Source organism: Cyprinus carpio, chromosome B7 (assembly GCF_018340385.1).
Source record: "Cyprinus carpio isolate SPL01 chromosome B7, ASM1834038v1, whole genome shotgun sequence".
Lineage (NCBI taxonomy): Eukaryota > Metazoa > Chordata > Actinopteri > Cypriniformes > Cyprinidae > Cyprinus > Cyprinus carpio.
In genome coordinates this window covers 38,065,872-38,080,715 of record NC_056603.1, presented here as the reverse complement: position 1 = coordinate 38,080,715, position 14,844 = coordinate 38,065,872, and the positions used below count along the sequence as shown (strand labels likewise).

The 14,844-nt window shown below is 37.8% G+C and overlaps 1 protein-coding gene across 1 annotated transcript; it reads right to left on the bottom strand.

The window, feature by feature from the left end:
* Positions 1 to 334: 334 nt before the first annotated feature.
* Positions 335 to 13,754, bottom strand: si:dkey-147f3.4 (uncharacterized protein LOC553461 homolog). The gene is made up of 16 exons (XM_042728525.1): positions 12,713 to 13,754; positions 11,822 to 12,083; positions 11,587 to 11,737; positions 11,361 to 11,456; positions 10,964 to 11,099; positions 10,744 to 10,868; positions 6,639 to 6,685; positions 6,439 to 6,550; positions 6,214 to 6,309; positions 5,850 to 5,985; positions 5,618 to 5,760; positions 2,103 to 2,149; positions 1,909 to 2,014; positions 1,693 to 1,788; positions 1,030 to 1,165; positions 335 to 943 (listed from the first exon to the last, which is right to left on the bottom strand). The coding sequence occupies exons 1-16, from the start codon at positions 12,854 to 12,856 to the stop codon at positions 803 to 805; spliced, it is 1,974 nt and encodes a 657-aa protein (XP_042584459.1). The 5' UTR covers positions 12,857 to 13,754; the 3' UTR covers positions 335 to 802.
* Positions 13,755 to 14,844: the final 1,090 nt, after the last annotated feature.

Sequence of the window (14,844 nt, the reverse complement as noted above, 5' to 3'; positions counted from 1 at the left end):
TGTACAGATTATGCAGTGTCTCACAGTTTTAATTTCATCATGACTGATTCTTTGCTTCGTTGGACTGTTGATAAGATAAAGCATAGTTTTGGATTGGAGGCAAGCGATGATATTGTAGAGTAAGTACATTTTAATAGAGGATGAATTTGTGTGCAAGTCTATCTGTGGTCAGTTGTAGAAATTATGTAATGTTAATTTGAACTAAAAATGGAATAAATACAACAAGAGAAGGGATAACTTTGTGGGGAAAAACTATTATAATGCCATCATGTTATAAGAAGTAACGTTACTATATAAACACCTTGTTACCTTATTATGAGATTTAGTCCCAAAGTGCCATATTACAAATGTATACTGTATTTATTATGTTCCAAAAAAAGTCTTATTACCCATTTTGAGAGGTTACCCGCTTTTTGTGTCTCTCTCATTTGAAGATATAACATATGGTATGAATTAAGATGAATGTTAATGATTTTTCAGAATAATATTATGACAAAACATTTCATTCATAAATATAGGTTTCTCAAATCGAGTCACCAAGTGTATAATGTTTAGAAATTAATTTGTATGAGCACACACAGTAACTTTGAGAAGATTGCTGTGCTTGATTACATGATGAGCATTTCAACTAAGGTACTTCATTTTAACAGTGTAACATACAATGTTTAATGGAAAAGAATATATTTGCTATAGAGCTATGTAACAGTATATATGATATCCTAAAAGCATATTGAATCACTACAGTTCATCATTTGAAGGTCACTTTTGCAGCTGATGAATTTAAATCTGGAAAACACTCTGTCTAATCAGTTAAATAGATCTCCACACTACTATTAGTGACCTGTATTCCATGTTGGCCTTCCTGAAATTTTGTATCCTTCCCACCGTGAGTGAAACGGATAAACCGAACTCCAGGTCCATAATTCCTAAAGACGTGGAACATCTGAAATATACCAGAACAAACACAGGGACAGTTAAGTTTTGACAATTACAGGGGAATAATTGGACTGTCAGTATTATTTTACACACTTGACGCCATGGATAAATCGTCCCCTGTTGAAAGAAAACTTTCTCAGGCTGAAAGGTACTGATGGGTTTCTTCTTCTCATCAAGCAACTCCACACAGATCTGATACTCACTTCCACAATCAGAGAGAGGGGCATACCTGCAGATGAGACATCAAAATAAATGTGGTTCTGTTCAAAAATTGTGTTTTCTAATTTGAATTTGATTTAACACTGGTACTGTCTTCTTAATGGTCTAGATCACCTAAAAATTTAAATTCTGTAATCTTTTACTCTCACTCATGTCAGTTCAAACCTGTCACTTTCTATCTTATGTGGAATACAAAAGGAGGTATTTTAAAAGCCTAAATAACATAGGTCCACATTAACTTTTATTGTATGAATAAAAAACACATCATTTATTTTTTAATCTTCTTTTGTGCTCCACAGAAGGATGAAAGTCATACAGGTTTGGAATGACATGAGGATGAGGAAAATTACAAAATAATATGCCAAAAACATTAAATATTGAAATATGAATGACATAACACTTTAGGTTCTCATACTACCAACCACAATTTCAACATAATGCACACATGGACGGGTTACTCACGTATTATCACATGAAATATGAAATCCACCACATAAGATACTGTAGCATGAAATGGGAGTTTGAGTGGATGCTCACCAGTCTGATACTTTGATATGAGGTTGCTGTTGATCCATTAAAGCATCACTGTAGCCTTCTTCTTTAAGATCTATCAGCTGCTCCTTCAAACATAGACTGAGGACAAAGTTTATGATTCATGTGTACATTGGCTAGATGCTTGATTTTCATATGCAACATCGACTGAAATTTAATGAGCTCAAAACTTTCTTGAAGGATCAAAAATATCAAACATACCCATATGACGTCACAAAACATGTGTTGACCGGAAATGTTGTCCTATTTCCTCCAGTCACCCAGCGGTCACCTCCATCTGCTACAATCTCCCATCCTTGAAGTCCCTCTAATGAGAACATCAGAAAAGAGATGTTACTTGACACAAAATTTCATTATAGTGACACTTACTGTACAATCTTTATTATATGAATCACCTTGTGCGCTGGGATTCTTGAGCAAGTTACGATATGTGAGACTGAAACTAAGAGGGGAAACACAGAAATTAAGAGTCAAATTTGAGGATATCACAGTAAACCAACCCCCCCCCCCCCCCCCAAATAATAGTAGCTAATTTCACACTACTTAAATGTCAGATATTGCTCTTCTAACCAGTGATAACAACTCTTAATTTGGCAGCACCCTTATCTGTTTCTGGAAAACTGAAATATGTCTTGAGGTGGAGTGTCTTGATGGCAGATATATACGACTCTGGATTTCGACACTCCTGAAGTGTTTCCACTCTTGTGTCCCAAGTGCATCAGATATTTAGCCAACGGTCCACGGGACGTGACGTCTGAGGCTGAGACTATGTTTGAATAGGTGTGGCGGATTGTAGACTCAGAAGTAAACGCCCACTGCTATGATTGATTAACAGTTGTGTATGTTTAACAGCCTACATCCTTCATAGATGGACGCTGCTGTAATATAAGCTAAAAATGCATAATATATTCAGTACAAATGGTCTATAATAACAGAAAAAGCAATAGTTAGCACGTAATAAAAATAGTTACTCATGCTCATGAGGTGCGACATTATTTTTGGACCCAATATAGTTGGCACATCATCGTCTTTTAAGTTCAATCTTTCTTAAGGTCCAGCATCGAATTGTGCTTTGTTAGTAAACAAATCTTTGGTAAAATGAAGTAAAGAAAGGACTGAGTTCTTACTGACATGGTCTAGAACAGGGGTTTTCAACCTTTCAGGACATGTGCCCCCCCGCACATTTGTCTAATTTCACTCGCCCCATAAGTTGAAAACCCCTGGTCTAGAACTTCATTAAAAATAAAGTTCACCCACTCTTTCCTGATATTTGAATTAGACGGAAATCGATGCAATCGATTGTTGTTTTCTGAGCCATCTTTATCGTGTGGTTTCTGCATAGACCTCACCTCTCTTGTTATTCACCTACATGTGTGAAACAGTGAGAGGGTTAAGCCACAGTATTATTTCATAAAGTGTCACATTCCAGAACCTGTCATTTTGGTAGATTGGCTTCAATATAAGTTGTTTTTAGTAGGGATGTGCATCTTATGACGCATCTCGATGCATAGCCAACGATATGATACATTAAAGATACATATGAAGCAGCTACCGATGCGATATGATTCAACACAATGTGATGCAATATGAAATATGATGCAAAGGAGAAAATATGATCACTTCTAATGCCTCAAGGCCTGTTTCATAAAACAAGTTAACCAAAAAGCCAGGCTTATTTCAGTTTGTCTGACTCATTGTCATGATTTGGTTATATAAAGCAAATTTAACACTGGCCTAGATCAAGCTCACTGTGGCAACTTATGCTGGGAAACTAACCTGGTCTAGAGCAGGCTAACTGTCAGGCTAAGCTAAGCTCCTCTATTGACCGTTTTGTTATGTATGATATTACCACTGCCTTACATACTATTATTTGAATTTTTTTTTTTTTTTTAACAGTTTCTAGCCATGCAGCTTTTCTCTCTGGTTTTATTACAGCTGTCCATTTCAAAGTTTGCAGAACAGATAGCAGAACATTAGAACATTACAATCTAAAATTGCTCTTTAAAACATTAAAATTACTAAATTAAAAGTTAAAATCACTGAATTAAAAATGAAAATAAATAATAAAGAAACTGTCTACATTTTAACTGCTATAAGAAACACATATTAACTCATTTGAGCTTAGTAATTAGTAAGGTAGCCTACAAGCTTACATTTGATTTACCTATTACAATACTCCACTTACAGTTACTGCTGTGCTATACATAAAAATACACTTTATATGTAGATTTAAAATTCTGCAAAAGACACATTTAATGTCCAAAAACATTTTTTTAACAATTTTTTTTTAGCAAAATATATAATTTACTCAGAATTATTGCACTCCTATTCGATTGCGCTCAGTCTGTTTAGTGTGCATGCGTGCAGCAGCGCTCGTTCACTCGCGTCATCCTCGCCCACTCCTGACAGCAAATGGATATGTTTTGCATGACTTTCTAACATTTACAGATGAAAAATATAGCTGTGACATGTCAGTTATTCTCTGAGGAAAACACAACGTCTCAAATGCATTAAACAGCGCAGATATATTCGCTGTTTGTCATGGTGGATCGATTTGATCCATAATCGACATTAAGGTCTGCTTAAAAATAAGCATGCACAAATGAATGAGATTGTGTGAATTTAATTGTCATTAATGAAACCGCTTTAGCCCTGATTGATTTGTTAGGTTATTTCAAATCAGGTTTTGGACTTTAATACCAGTTTTTCCTCTGGTATCCGTGGTGTTGTGATGCGTCATATTTACGCAGCAGCAGTGATTAGATAACGCACTTGAGAAACAGTTTAGAGAGGAGAAATCAATCCACCAATAAAATATTGGTCACAGATTATTGGTCACTTTCTAAACAATAAAAGTATAGCGCATCCACTAGTAATTGTATATAAATAAATCATTTTTTACCGATGAAAATATGTTAGAATCGATGCATCGTGATATAAAGCCGCGTTTCCAACACTGGAATATTACCCAGGAACTAGGGACTTTGGGCTGGTACTCGGTGTGTTTCCAACACAGAAACCAGGATCTAAATAAAGTTCTGGGTAAAAAAATGCCCCTCAGAAAGTCCCTGCTGGCGAGGTAGTACTTTTTCAAAGGTCCGGAACTTTGAAACATGCTGATTGGTTGAGTTTACACAGCATTGTGATTTCAACCACCATTTATTCTGATCATTTTCAAAATATTACTATTATTGTGTCATGGAATGTAGTTTTAAAAGTATTTCAGGAAACCAAGGCGAGCCGACTTATGTTATCAAGTACGCTGCTGTTTGCAGAATTACCGGACTTGCGTCGTCTCGTCTGCAGGAGATCACATCGAACTCGCAAAGTCCGCACTACCGAGGATGCAAGTCTGAAATTTGCATACCGAGAAACACGCGCAGACCTACGTCACCAGACTATTTGCCTAATCTTCACATTACTTTAGACCGTGGTGGAAATGCAGAAAGCAACAGGTCTGGGGGGAAAATAGTTCCTGGGGAAAAAAGTTCCTGGTACAATTGTTCCGGAAACGCAGCATAAATGACAATTTGTAGCCAATGCACACTTTTTAAACTGATGCATCGCATCACTAACTTTTTATGCCGATGCACCGAGCAATCGGGGAATCTTCCCATACCTAGTTTTTAGACTAACGGGAAGGTTTTGAGTTCTAAACCTTGCAAAAACAACAGGATGTTGTTAAAGTTTAGTGACCTCTTCTTACATGTCGAAAGATGAAGGGAATTTTGATTTCTCAGGTCTTGTCCCATTTAAAAGCTGATGCTAGAGGCTGTGGTCTTTACTGTCCACATTAACACCCAATGTGTTCAAGTGGGTGGAGCAGAAGTAGTTAACGTTTGTGCTTTGTTTTCATTTTTAATGTTCTGTTTCATGATATGCTTTCTTGTATCTGCATTAAAAACACTACCTCTCATCAGCTGGATAGATCACCACACTACTGTTAGTGACCCGTATTCCATAATGACCCGCCCAGAACTGTGTATCGTTTCCACCATGAGTGAAACGGATAAAACGAACCCCAGGTCCATAATTCTTAAAGACGTGGCTCATCTGAAATAAACCAGAACAAACACAGTTAAGCTTTTACTATTATTTTGATTACAGGGGAATAATTGGATCGTCAGTATTATTCTACTCACTTCACACCACTGCTCACTGCTCTTAAATGAAAGTATAACTTTCTCAGGCTGAAAGGTTTTGATGGGGTTTTTCCTCTGATCAAGCAACTCTACACAGATCTGATACTCACTTCCACAGTCCCAGCGTGGGCCATACCTGCACCAGACAAACAAATAAAAGTGTTCCTATGAACAAACTGGGCTTTTCATCTTGGAACCTGATTTGTGTCAGATCTGTCAATACTACCAACCACAATTCCAGCATAAGACACATGATGGACAGATGGACTTAGACTCAGATGGACAGGTCATTCACAAAAATAAAATATGAAATCCACCATCCAAGATACTGTAGCAATAAATGAAAGTTTGAGTGAATGCTCACCAGTCTGATATTTTGATATGAGGTTGCACTTGGTCCATGAAAGTCTCACTGTAGCCTTCTTTGTTTAAGTCAATCAGCTGTCGCTTCAAACATAGACTGAGGACAAAGTTTATGGGTGATTCATGTGTGGATTTGGCTTGGCAATTTACTTATTTTCATATTTTTACTGAATGAAATGAAATTGGCTCAAAACTTTCCTTGAAGGATCTAAAATATCAAACATACCCATAAGATGTTACAAAACAGCTGGTGACTGAGTCTGGAATTGGTTTCCAATTTTCTCCTATCACCCAGCAGTCACCTCCACTACGTACAATCTTCCATCCTCGAAGTCCATCTAATGACAACATCAGAAAAGAGCCATTACCTGACACAAAATGTCATTATAGTGACACTTATTGTACAATCTTTATTATATGAATCACCTTGTGCGCTGGGATTCTTGAGCAAGTTAGGTTTTGTGCATCTCAGCCTACAATTGGAAACAAAGAACTTACGTCTCATATTCTGACGATATTACAGTAAACCAAACAAGACACAAATAATAGCAGGTACCTTTGCATTATTTAAATGTCAAACATTGCCCTTCTGACCAGCAATAACAACTCGAAGTCGTGGCCTAATGGTTAGAGAGTCGGACTTGCAATCCAAGGGTTGTGAGTTCGAGTCTCAGGCCGGCAGGAATTGTAGGTGGGGGGAGTGAATGTACAGCGCTCTCTCCACCTTCAACACCACGACTGAGATGCCCTTGAGCAAGGCACCGAATCCCCAACTGCTCCCCGGGCGCCGCAGCATAAATGGCTGCGTACTGCTCTGGGTGTGTGTTCACAGTGTGTGTGTGCACTTTGGATGGGTTAAAAGCAGAGCACGAATTCTGAGTATGGGTTACCATACTTGGCTGTATGTCACTGTTTTCACTTTTTTTTTTAATTTTGCAGCATCCTAATCTGCTTCTTGTGGGGGAGCATCTTTATGGCAGACTACTATTATTTTTTGTTTCTCTCATTTGTTGAGAGAAATACTGTTATGAATAAGATGAATGTTAACGAACCTTCTGAATAACATTATTATTATTTGGACAAAAACATTTCATTCGTACATGTAGATTTCTCAGATCAAATCACAATTTTTAATGTTTAGAAATTGAAAATGATTTTCATAAGCTCAGAGCAAAACAAAATTAAATAGTGGTTTGATTTGTTTGTTAAGTATAATTTGCAGGAGAATTATTGTAGATGTGTATAATTTTATTTTCATAAAGGTGCATCACCTTTATTGTGCTTAAACGGTCAAATTCACATAATAATTGTCCTAATGCCTGTCATGGCAAATATTCACGTAAATACAATCAGTTATGTCATAAGTGAATTCATGTAAGCGTTGGGAAAAAATCACATCTGTGTCAGTATATTCAAAGATCGGCAAAACTGACATCTCTTTTTTTGCTCCCTCGTTATGGAATGAGTTGCAGAGTGTTATTATGCTGGAAACACTCCCCTCTTTAAATTAAAAAAATAAAATACAATTAAAGTTGTCCTAAAACCAAAACAATACCCGTTCTTGTCTTAGGACAACTTTGATAAACTTTTTTGATCCACTTCAAATGTTGACTTCTGTATATATATTGGATTCATTCATTAGGTCTTAAAGTGACAGCAGCCTAACAGCTGTCTGTGTCCTTAACACTAGAGCTGCCAGGGGTCGCTGTATACCTAAAATTGCCAGCGGGTAAATTTTACCCACACACAACAACTGTTTTTATATGGCTAAAAAACATATTATTTTACTATATTATGCCACTGGTTTCACAAAGAAGTGTCATGAAATGATTATGTCAAGTCATCAACTATATTATTAAGGCTTTTTTTATGCAGGCCACTAATCACTTTTCTTAACAGTCAATAAGCTAAACAAGCCTGCACTGACAATGAGAATTAGAAGGAAGTAAATACATATTTGGGTGGTATAATATTATACTACAATGTCATTAATTAATATATTAAGATATGATTATAAAATCATATTAGATAATATATTAACCTATGTTATTTAAATTACTAAAATAGCCTATAGACAACAATGAGCAATAATAATTATGCCCTTATTTCTTTCTTCAAACATAGCAGAAATGTTGAAAAAATGTTAATATAATGGCAGTGAAAATGGCAGTGTGATCAGCTTCAATCTTTAAAGCGGTCATATGATGTTGCTAAAAAGAACATTATTTGGTGTATTTGGTGTAATGAAATGTGTTTATGAGGTTTAAGGTTCAAAAAACACATTATTTTCCACATACTGTTTCACGAGTTCACTCTTACATCTAATCTGAGAGCAAATATTAAGCATATTTTGGCGCGCTGTCCTGGGGGAGGGCTCCGAGCCTAAAATATAGCCCGAAACCAGAGAACTTCCCCATCCCTAATGTGCTAATGTGGGATAAAAATAGATTAGGAGTGAAGAGTTGGGGTGGAGGAGGGATATATATATATATATATATATATATATATATATATATATATACGTACTGTGCTAGTTAGGATGGTTAGCTAAACGAGTAACACCTGTGCCATATTGGTTGATTATCTGATCGTGCTCCTCCCGAACATTGTTAATAAAACATCATACATTATTTTTTCTCCTCTATGCCCCGCCTTTCTGAAATGCGTCAGTTACAAAGCTCATCGTTCTGAAAAGCGAGGTGTGCTGTGATTGGCCAGCTATCCAGTGCTGTGTGATTGGCCGAATGCTTCAAGCGTGTGACGGAAATGTTACGCCTCTTACCATATTGTGATGCATGTCCCAGTCAAAACACCGGTGCAGCAAGACAAAAACAATAAAACCCATTACAAATGAGCCATTTGTTGCATCCAGTGGGGACATAATGACGTATTATAATGACATATACTGTCTTTTTCTGTGTTGCGTTGCATTGCACCGCATAAACATAAAACCATGTATGCATTTGTAATCGGAGAAACGACAAACAAGAAGTGCTACTCTACACTGCTCAAAACTTGCGTTTGAATCATCAGTGGCAAATCCTTTACATATGTAAACGTACTTACAGACTGTGAGTCAGAACAGCCGGCATTGTAGTCTACTCTCCCAGGTTCAAGAAACAGTCCTCCATAAAATGCGCTGCACACATCTGAATGTTTGGGTTAAACTGTTCTGTAACAGTGTTGTAAATAGAACTTAACCTCTGATTTCTAGTTATGTCCTCTTTTGGAAGGTCAAACAAAGTATTTTTGCTTTCACAACAAAACACACAGCGTCTCCACAACATGGCGGCAGCAACAATACTAAAGCGAGAATCAAAGTTACGCCTTCTTTCTTTGCATGAACATTTGGGCGGTGTTATGTGAATCGTTTTAGGAGGGCGTGGACAAGTCTTAACTTTTATAAAGAATATCTCTTTGGGCTTGAGACTTTAGTCTTTGCAACTTTAGGGATCTTATCTTTTCACAAACAGCTTGTCCAAAGAGAAAAGAAAACTTGAAATCACATCATATGACCCCTTTAAAAAAAAAGATACAAAAAGTATTACCAAATGATAACATATGACTCGTGTCTCTGTGGTAATTAATTATCTCTGCGAGGGATTGCAATGTGAATACAAGTTCTGCGTAAACACATACAGATAAATACAGTGCCTGTAAGCAATATTTCATAATCCTGGTCCTGGAGAACCCCCAACACTGCACATTTTAGACGTCTCCCTATTCAAACACACCTGATTCAACTCATCAGCTCTTAAGTGAAGACTTCAAGACCTCAAATGTGTGTGTCAGATAAAAGAGACAACAAAAACGTGCAGTGTTGGGGGTTCTCCAGGACCAGGATTGGGAACCATTGATCTAGACCAATAATAATTCTTGAGATGTAATTGCAGCGATGTAATACGTACTGTTTTTATTTTGTTACTTTCCTGACAATGTATATGGATTTGTATATTATTTTTTCAACAAAATTTGTTGTGCTTCTGGCAACCTGGGATCATATTCCAGCTTGTGGTGCTTTTCTGATCCCAGCCCTTTATATTTAATTTGTACAGTGAAGTTTTATTTTACAATTGATTACTTTATTCATTATTCCAGTTCTATTTCTTATTTCTATTAGATAGACCTAATCAAAAAAAAAAAAAAAAAAAAAAACATCGAACCACACTTTATTTGATTTTTATATTTTTCTACCCCCGCCCCATTTTTTTACAATTTTTATTACAGACTGTTTATTTGTCTTTAATAAACTTGAGGACTTTTAACTCACATTAATTAGGCATGTATTAGTTTTTGCTTTGATATCGAGTATTGTGATCATTGTTCTCGTTGCATAAAATTACTCGTATCGTGATATAAGATTCATTGAACAGTATCTTTATTGGAACAGAATACATCTACAGTATAATAAAGCTTTATGATGTGATCTCCTAAAGACATAATAGAATTCAATAGAATTCCTTACCTGAAGGTCACTTTTGTGCCTGTTGCATTTAGAAATGTAAAAAAAAATCACTCTGGAAAACACTACCTCTCTGCAGCTGGACAGATTTCCACACTACTGTTAGTAACCCGTATTCCAGACCATCCCATGCCTCCATGAGTGAAACGGATAAACCGAACCCCAGGTCCATAATCCCTAAAAACGTAGGTAATCTGAAATAAAGCAGAACAAACTCAGGGACAGTTAAGCTTTGACTATTAGCTTGATTACAGGGGAATAACTGGACTGTCCGTGTTATTCTACTTACTTGACACCATGGATAATCGCTCCCCTGTTGAAAGAAAACTTTATAAGGATGATAGGTTCTGATGGGATTCTTCTCCTGATCAAGCAACTCTACAGACAACCAATACTGACTTCCATAATCAGAGAGTGGGGTATACCTGCAGATAAGACATCCAATAAATGTGGCTCTGTTCAAAAATTGTGTTTTCATATTAGAAAATATTTCGAAAGCTGATTGTGCTCAATATTAGACTCAATTCATTTTCATCGTATAGACAAAAAAAAAACACTGAAACATTTTTCAAAGTATCTTCTTTTGTACGAAGAAGTCACACAGGTTTAGAATGCCATGAACAAGGGAGTAAATTACGACAGAATCCACCACCTAAGATACTGCGGGAGTTTGAGTGGATGCTCACCAGTCTGATATTTTGATACGAGGTCGCAGTTGATCCATGAAAGCATCACTGTAGCCTTCTTTCTTCAAATCAATCAGCTGCTCCTTAAAACATTGACTGAGGACAAAGTTGAGTTGGGTGATTCATGTGTGGATTGGCTTGGTATTTGGTTTATCTTCATACTGCAACATCGACTGAAATAAAATGAGCTAAAACATTTCTTGAAGATCTAAAATATCAACCATACCTATGATATGTTACAAAACATCTGGTGACTGTGTTTTCTGGAAACAGTTTTCTGTTCCTTTCTGTTGCCCAGCGGTCACCTTCATTTCTGTTCCTTTCCGTCACCCAGCGGTCAGCACCGTTCTGTACAATCTCCCATGCTTGAAGTCCATCTAATAAAAACATCAGAAAAGAGACACCTGATGCAAAATTCATTATAGTGACACTTATTGTACAATCCTAATTATGTGTCCTACCTTCAGCTCTGGGATTCTTGAGCAGGTTACGTCTAAACTTGGATAGAAAGTAAAACAGGCGCCAGTCCTCTGGGGGTCTGGAAGCATCATACGGCTGGAGCCCCTCTGTCCGACAGCGCTCTCTCCAGTGTGCAGCACTGTCCACCAGCTCCTTCCACTCATGACACACCAACCGACAGACTTGGACCACCTGATGTGCAGGCAGGTTCAGTAAGATCTCCTCAACCACAGCCAGAGGAACAGCCGACCGCTGACCTGAACACTGATAGAAGAAAAGAAGATTACCTTTCAGTTCTAATCCTATATGAAAATCTAGCTGTGGAACATGGTTGTTCGTCATCAGCTACTATGTCCCAAAAACCAGCATTCATGACGTGCCTCTAAATCGCGAGATGTTTTTAGTGAGAGATTACATAACATAGCCTTTAATTTGCGTAAAACTTTGCACATTTATTGGTACTGAGAAAAGTAGCCCGTGTGAAACGTTTGAAACTTCCTGTTCACCCAAAATGCCTGAGTCATGATTTATTCACCCTTGTGTTGTTCTAATGCTGTTTGCCTTTCTTTTTCAGACCACAAATGGAGAAATTTAAATAAATGTACCGCTTGCACTCATCCATATAGTGGCAGTGAATAACGAGCGACCAAAAGACAAATGTATCACAGTTCCATCCTACACGTCATAAGCTTTCTGGGAGTTTACGACAGGGTTTGGTGAAAACAAACATAAATTTAATGTATTATTCAACAAAAATCCTGACATTAGGTCGCTGGTTTCTGTGTACTTTTCTTATTAATCTTAATTGTGCAGGTTGGGCGCGTAAAAGTAATGGCGCAAACCGTTCCGTATATAATCATTCCATATAACAAAACAAAGAAGCATTAACTTACTGCGTCTGATCTGGTTTCAAAGTCTTTCGAAGCAACATATCCGCTCTCTGACTGACCCATTCTTGTATTCTGATTCTTTTGACGTTTATTCGACACGTTTGTGCATTCGGAGGTAGGCGTAGATCCACAGAAGTTACGCTTCATACTTCTAACATTACAGTACACCAACTGACTCTGACTCTTAATAAGGCCCTGTGTCCACCAAAGTGTTTTTCCCCGCGGCTAGCGTATTTTTTCAGTTGTTCTCAATGGGAGCGCCGCGTTTTTTAAAACGCCAGGAGCGTGCCGAGCGCTGGGCGTCTTTTTCCAGATCCAGATCCAACTTCTCCCACCTTATATATATATATATATATATACCTAAACCTACCCATCTCCAACCCCTAGATGGGGATCCAACCACGCCCCCTGGATCTTGTGTTCTGCAGTGAGGGGTTACTGCGTTTTTTTTTTCTCGCGCCGAGAGTTGAAGAATGTTCAACTTTGGATAAAACGCTGCGCTCATCACTGTCACTTTCTGGTCAGCTAACCAATCAGAGTGCAGGAGGGGCGGGGCAAATTGCACACCGATCAGCTGTCACAACTGTCATTTTGTTACAACGACGTATGTGTCAACAAGCGCAACAACGAAAAAAATGGAGGAGAAATTAATATTGCTGGTGGTTTCCGAGCATCCTGAGTATTTTAGTCAGGAACAAATTATCTACCAAATCAGATACAAGTAACAGATTAGCGGATATTCCGTATCATATTATAAACCAAAGCGTCTCATCTGAAAAAAAAAAAAAAAAACCGATGCGCCACAAAAAGCTCACAGGTGGCGTTTTCAGCAGAGCGCCTGGCGTTTTGGTTAGCTGACTAGAAAGTGACCGTGATGAGCGCAGCGTTTTATCCAAAGTTGAACATTCTTCAACTCTAGGCGCGAGAAGAAAACGCCCGAACGCTCAGCGCGAAAAGGACGCTCAGCGCTCGGCACGCTCCTGGCGTTTTAAAAAACGCGGCGCTCCCGCGGGGAAAATAAATTTGGTGGACACAGGGCCTTAATGTGGCAGCAATCTCTTCTGGAAAAGTGGAGCATGCGCGGCTGACGTGGACAGCAGACCCTTTCTGTAAATCCCCTTTCAGTCACATGGACTCTCGATCTGTAGGCGTATTATAAAGAAAATGGCTTGAGACATAATTTAAGACAAAATCCATTAGCCTACAGAAAAAAATCTCCTGTGCTTTATTTTTTAATCTTAACTGCAGAAATAAGGAACGGTTTTATAGAAGCATCTTGAACAATTAAAACAAAACAAAAAAAAAGTTTCATAACGTTAGAATATAACTCTGGTGTCCTAACTCATACCTCAATAACAATCACATTATAGCCCTGTCGGAGATACATGTATTAATTAGAAAAACAGGGATGTTTGATGGTGCAAAGACTTTTGAAAGTCCCAGAGGACGTGCAGCTTTGACTGCAGAACCCTAAAAGGAAGTAGGCTAATTGTAAATTCGGCAGAACTCGAATTAAATAGCGTATAGGCCCCCCCACTCCCCCGGTTCCCGGACACCATCTGAATCATCGCCGTCACGTGTTTAGCGGGAAAGCATTTTTTCTAGGAACCATTAGGTCTTTCGTAGTTGGTATGTTGTTGGAAAAAAGACTGAATTTTTAATCAGTGTGATGTTGATTTTGGGTAAATTCTTTATCCATAAGTGTATGAAGACAAAACCTTACTTTTATTTATTATTTTTTTCTCTGTAGGCCTATTGTAGCATGTTCAAAATGTTGTTGGGTTGTAGATAACAATGTGCTTAATGTTAATGTTGCACTTTATTCATTTTTGTGTTGCGAACTGTTATTGGATGTTCGAGTTGGATGTGAGTGTGTAAGGGGAAACAGAGAGAAGGAGGGGTCAGAAGAGTGCCTTGCTGGTTCAAGTGCAGTTCTCTTAGAAGTTGGGGTGTGTACGGCATGGGTTGTGGTCGACAACAACCCCAATAAACACCCCTTGTACATCAAAACGCCTCGTCCTTGTCTGAGAACGCTACAGTATTTAAAAGAGATTTGTTTGTAGTTATTTTCCATACTTAAAATGTATGAATAGTAAACAGGCCTGCAAATTTGTAGAATAATGTGTTTAGCCTAC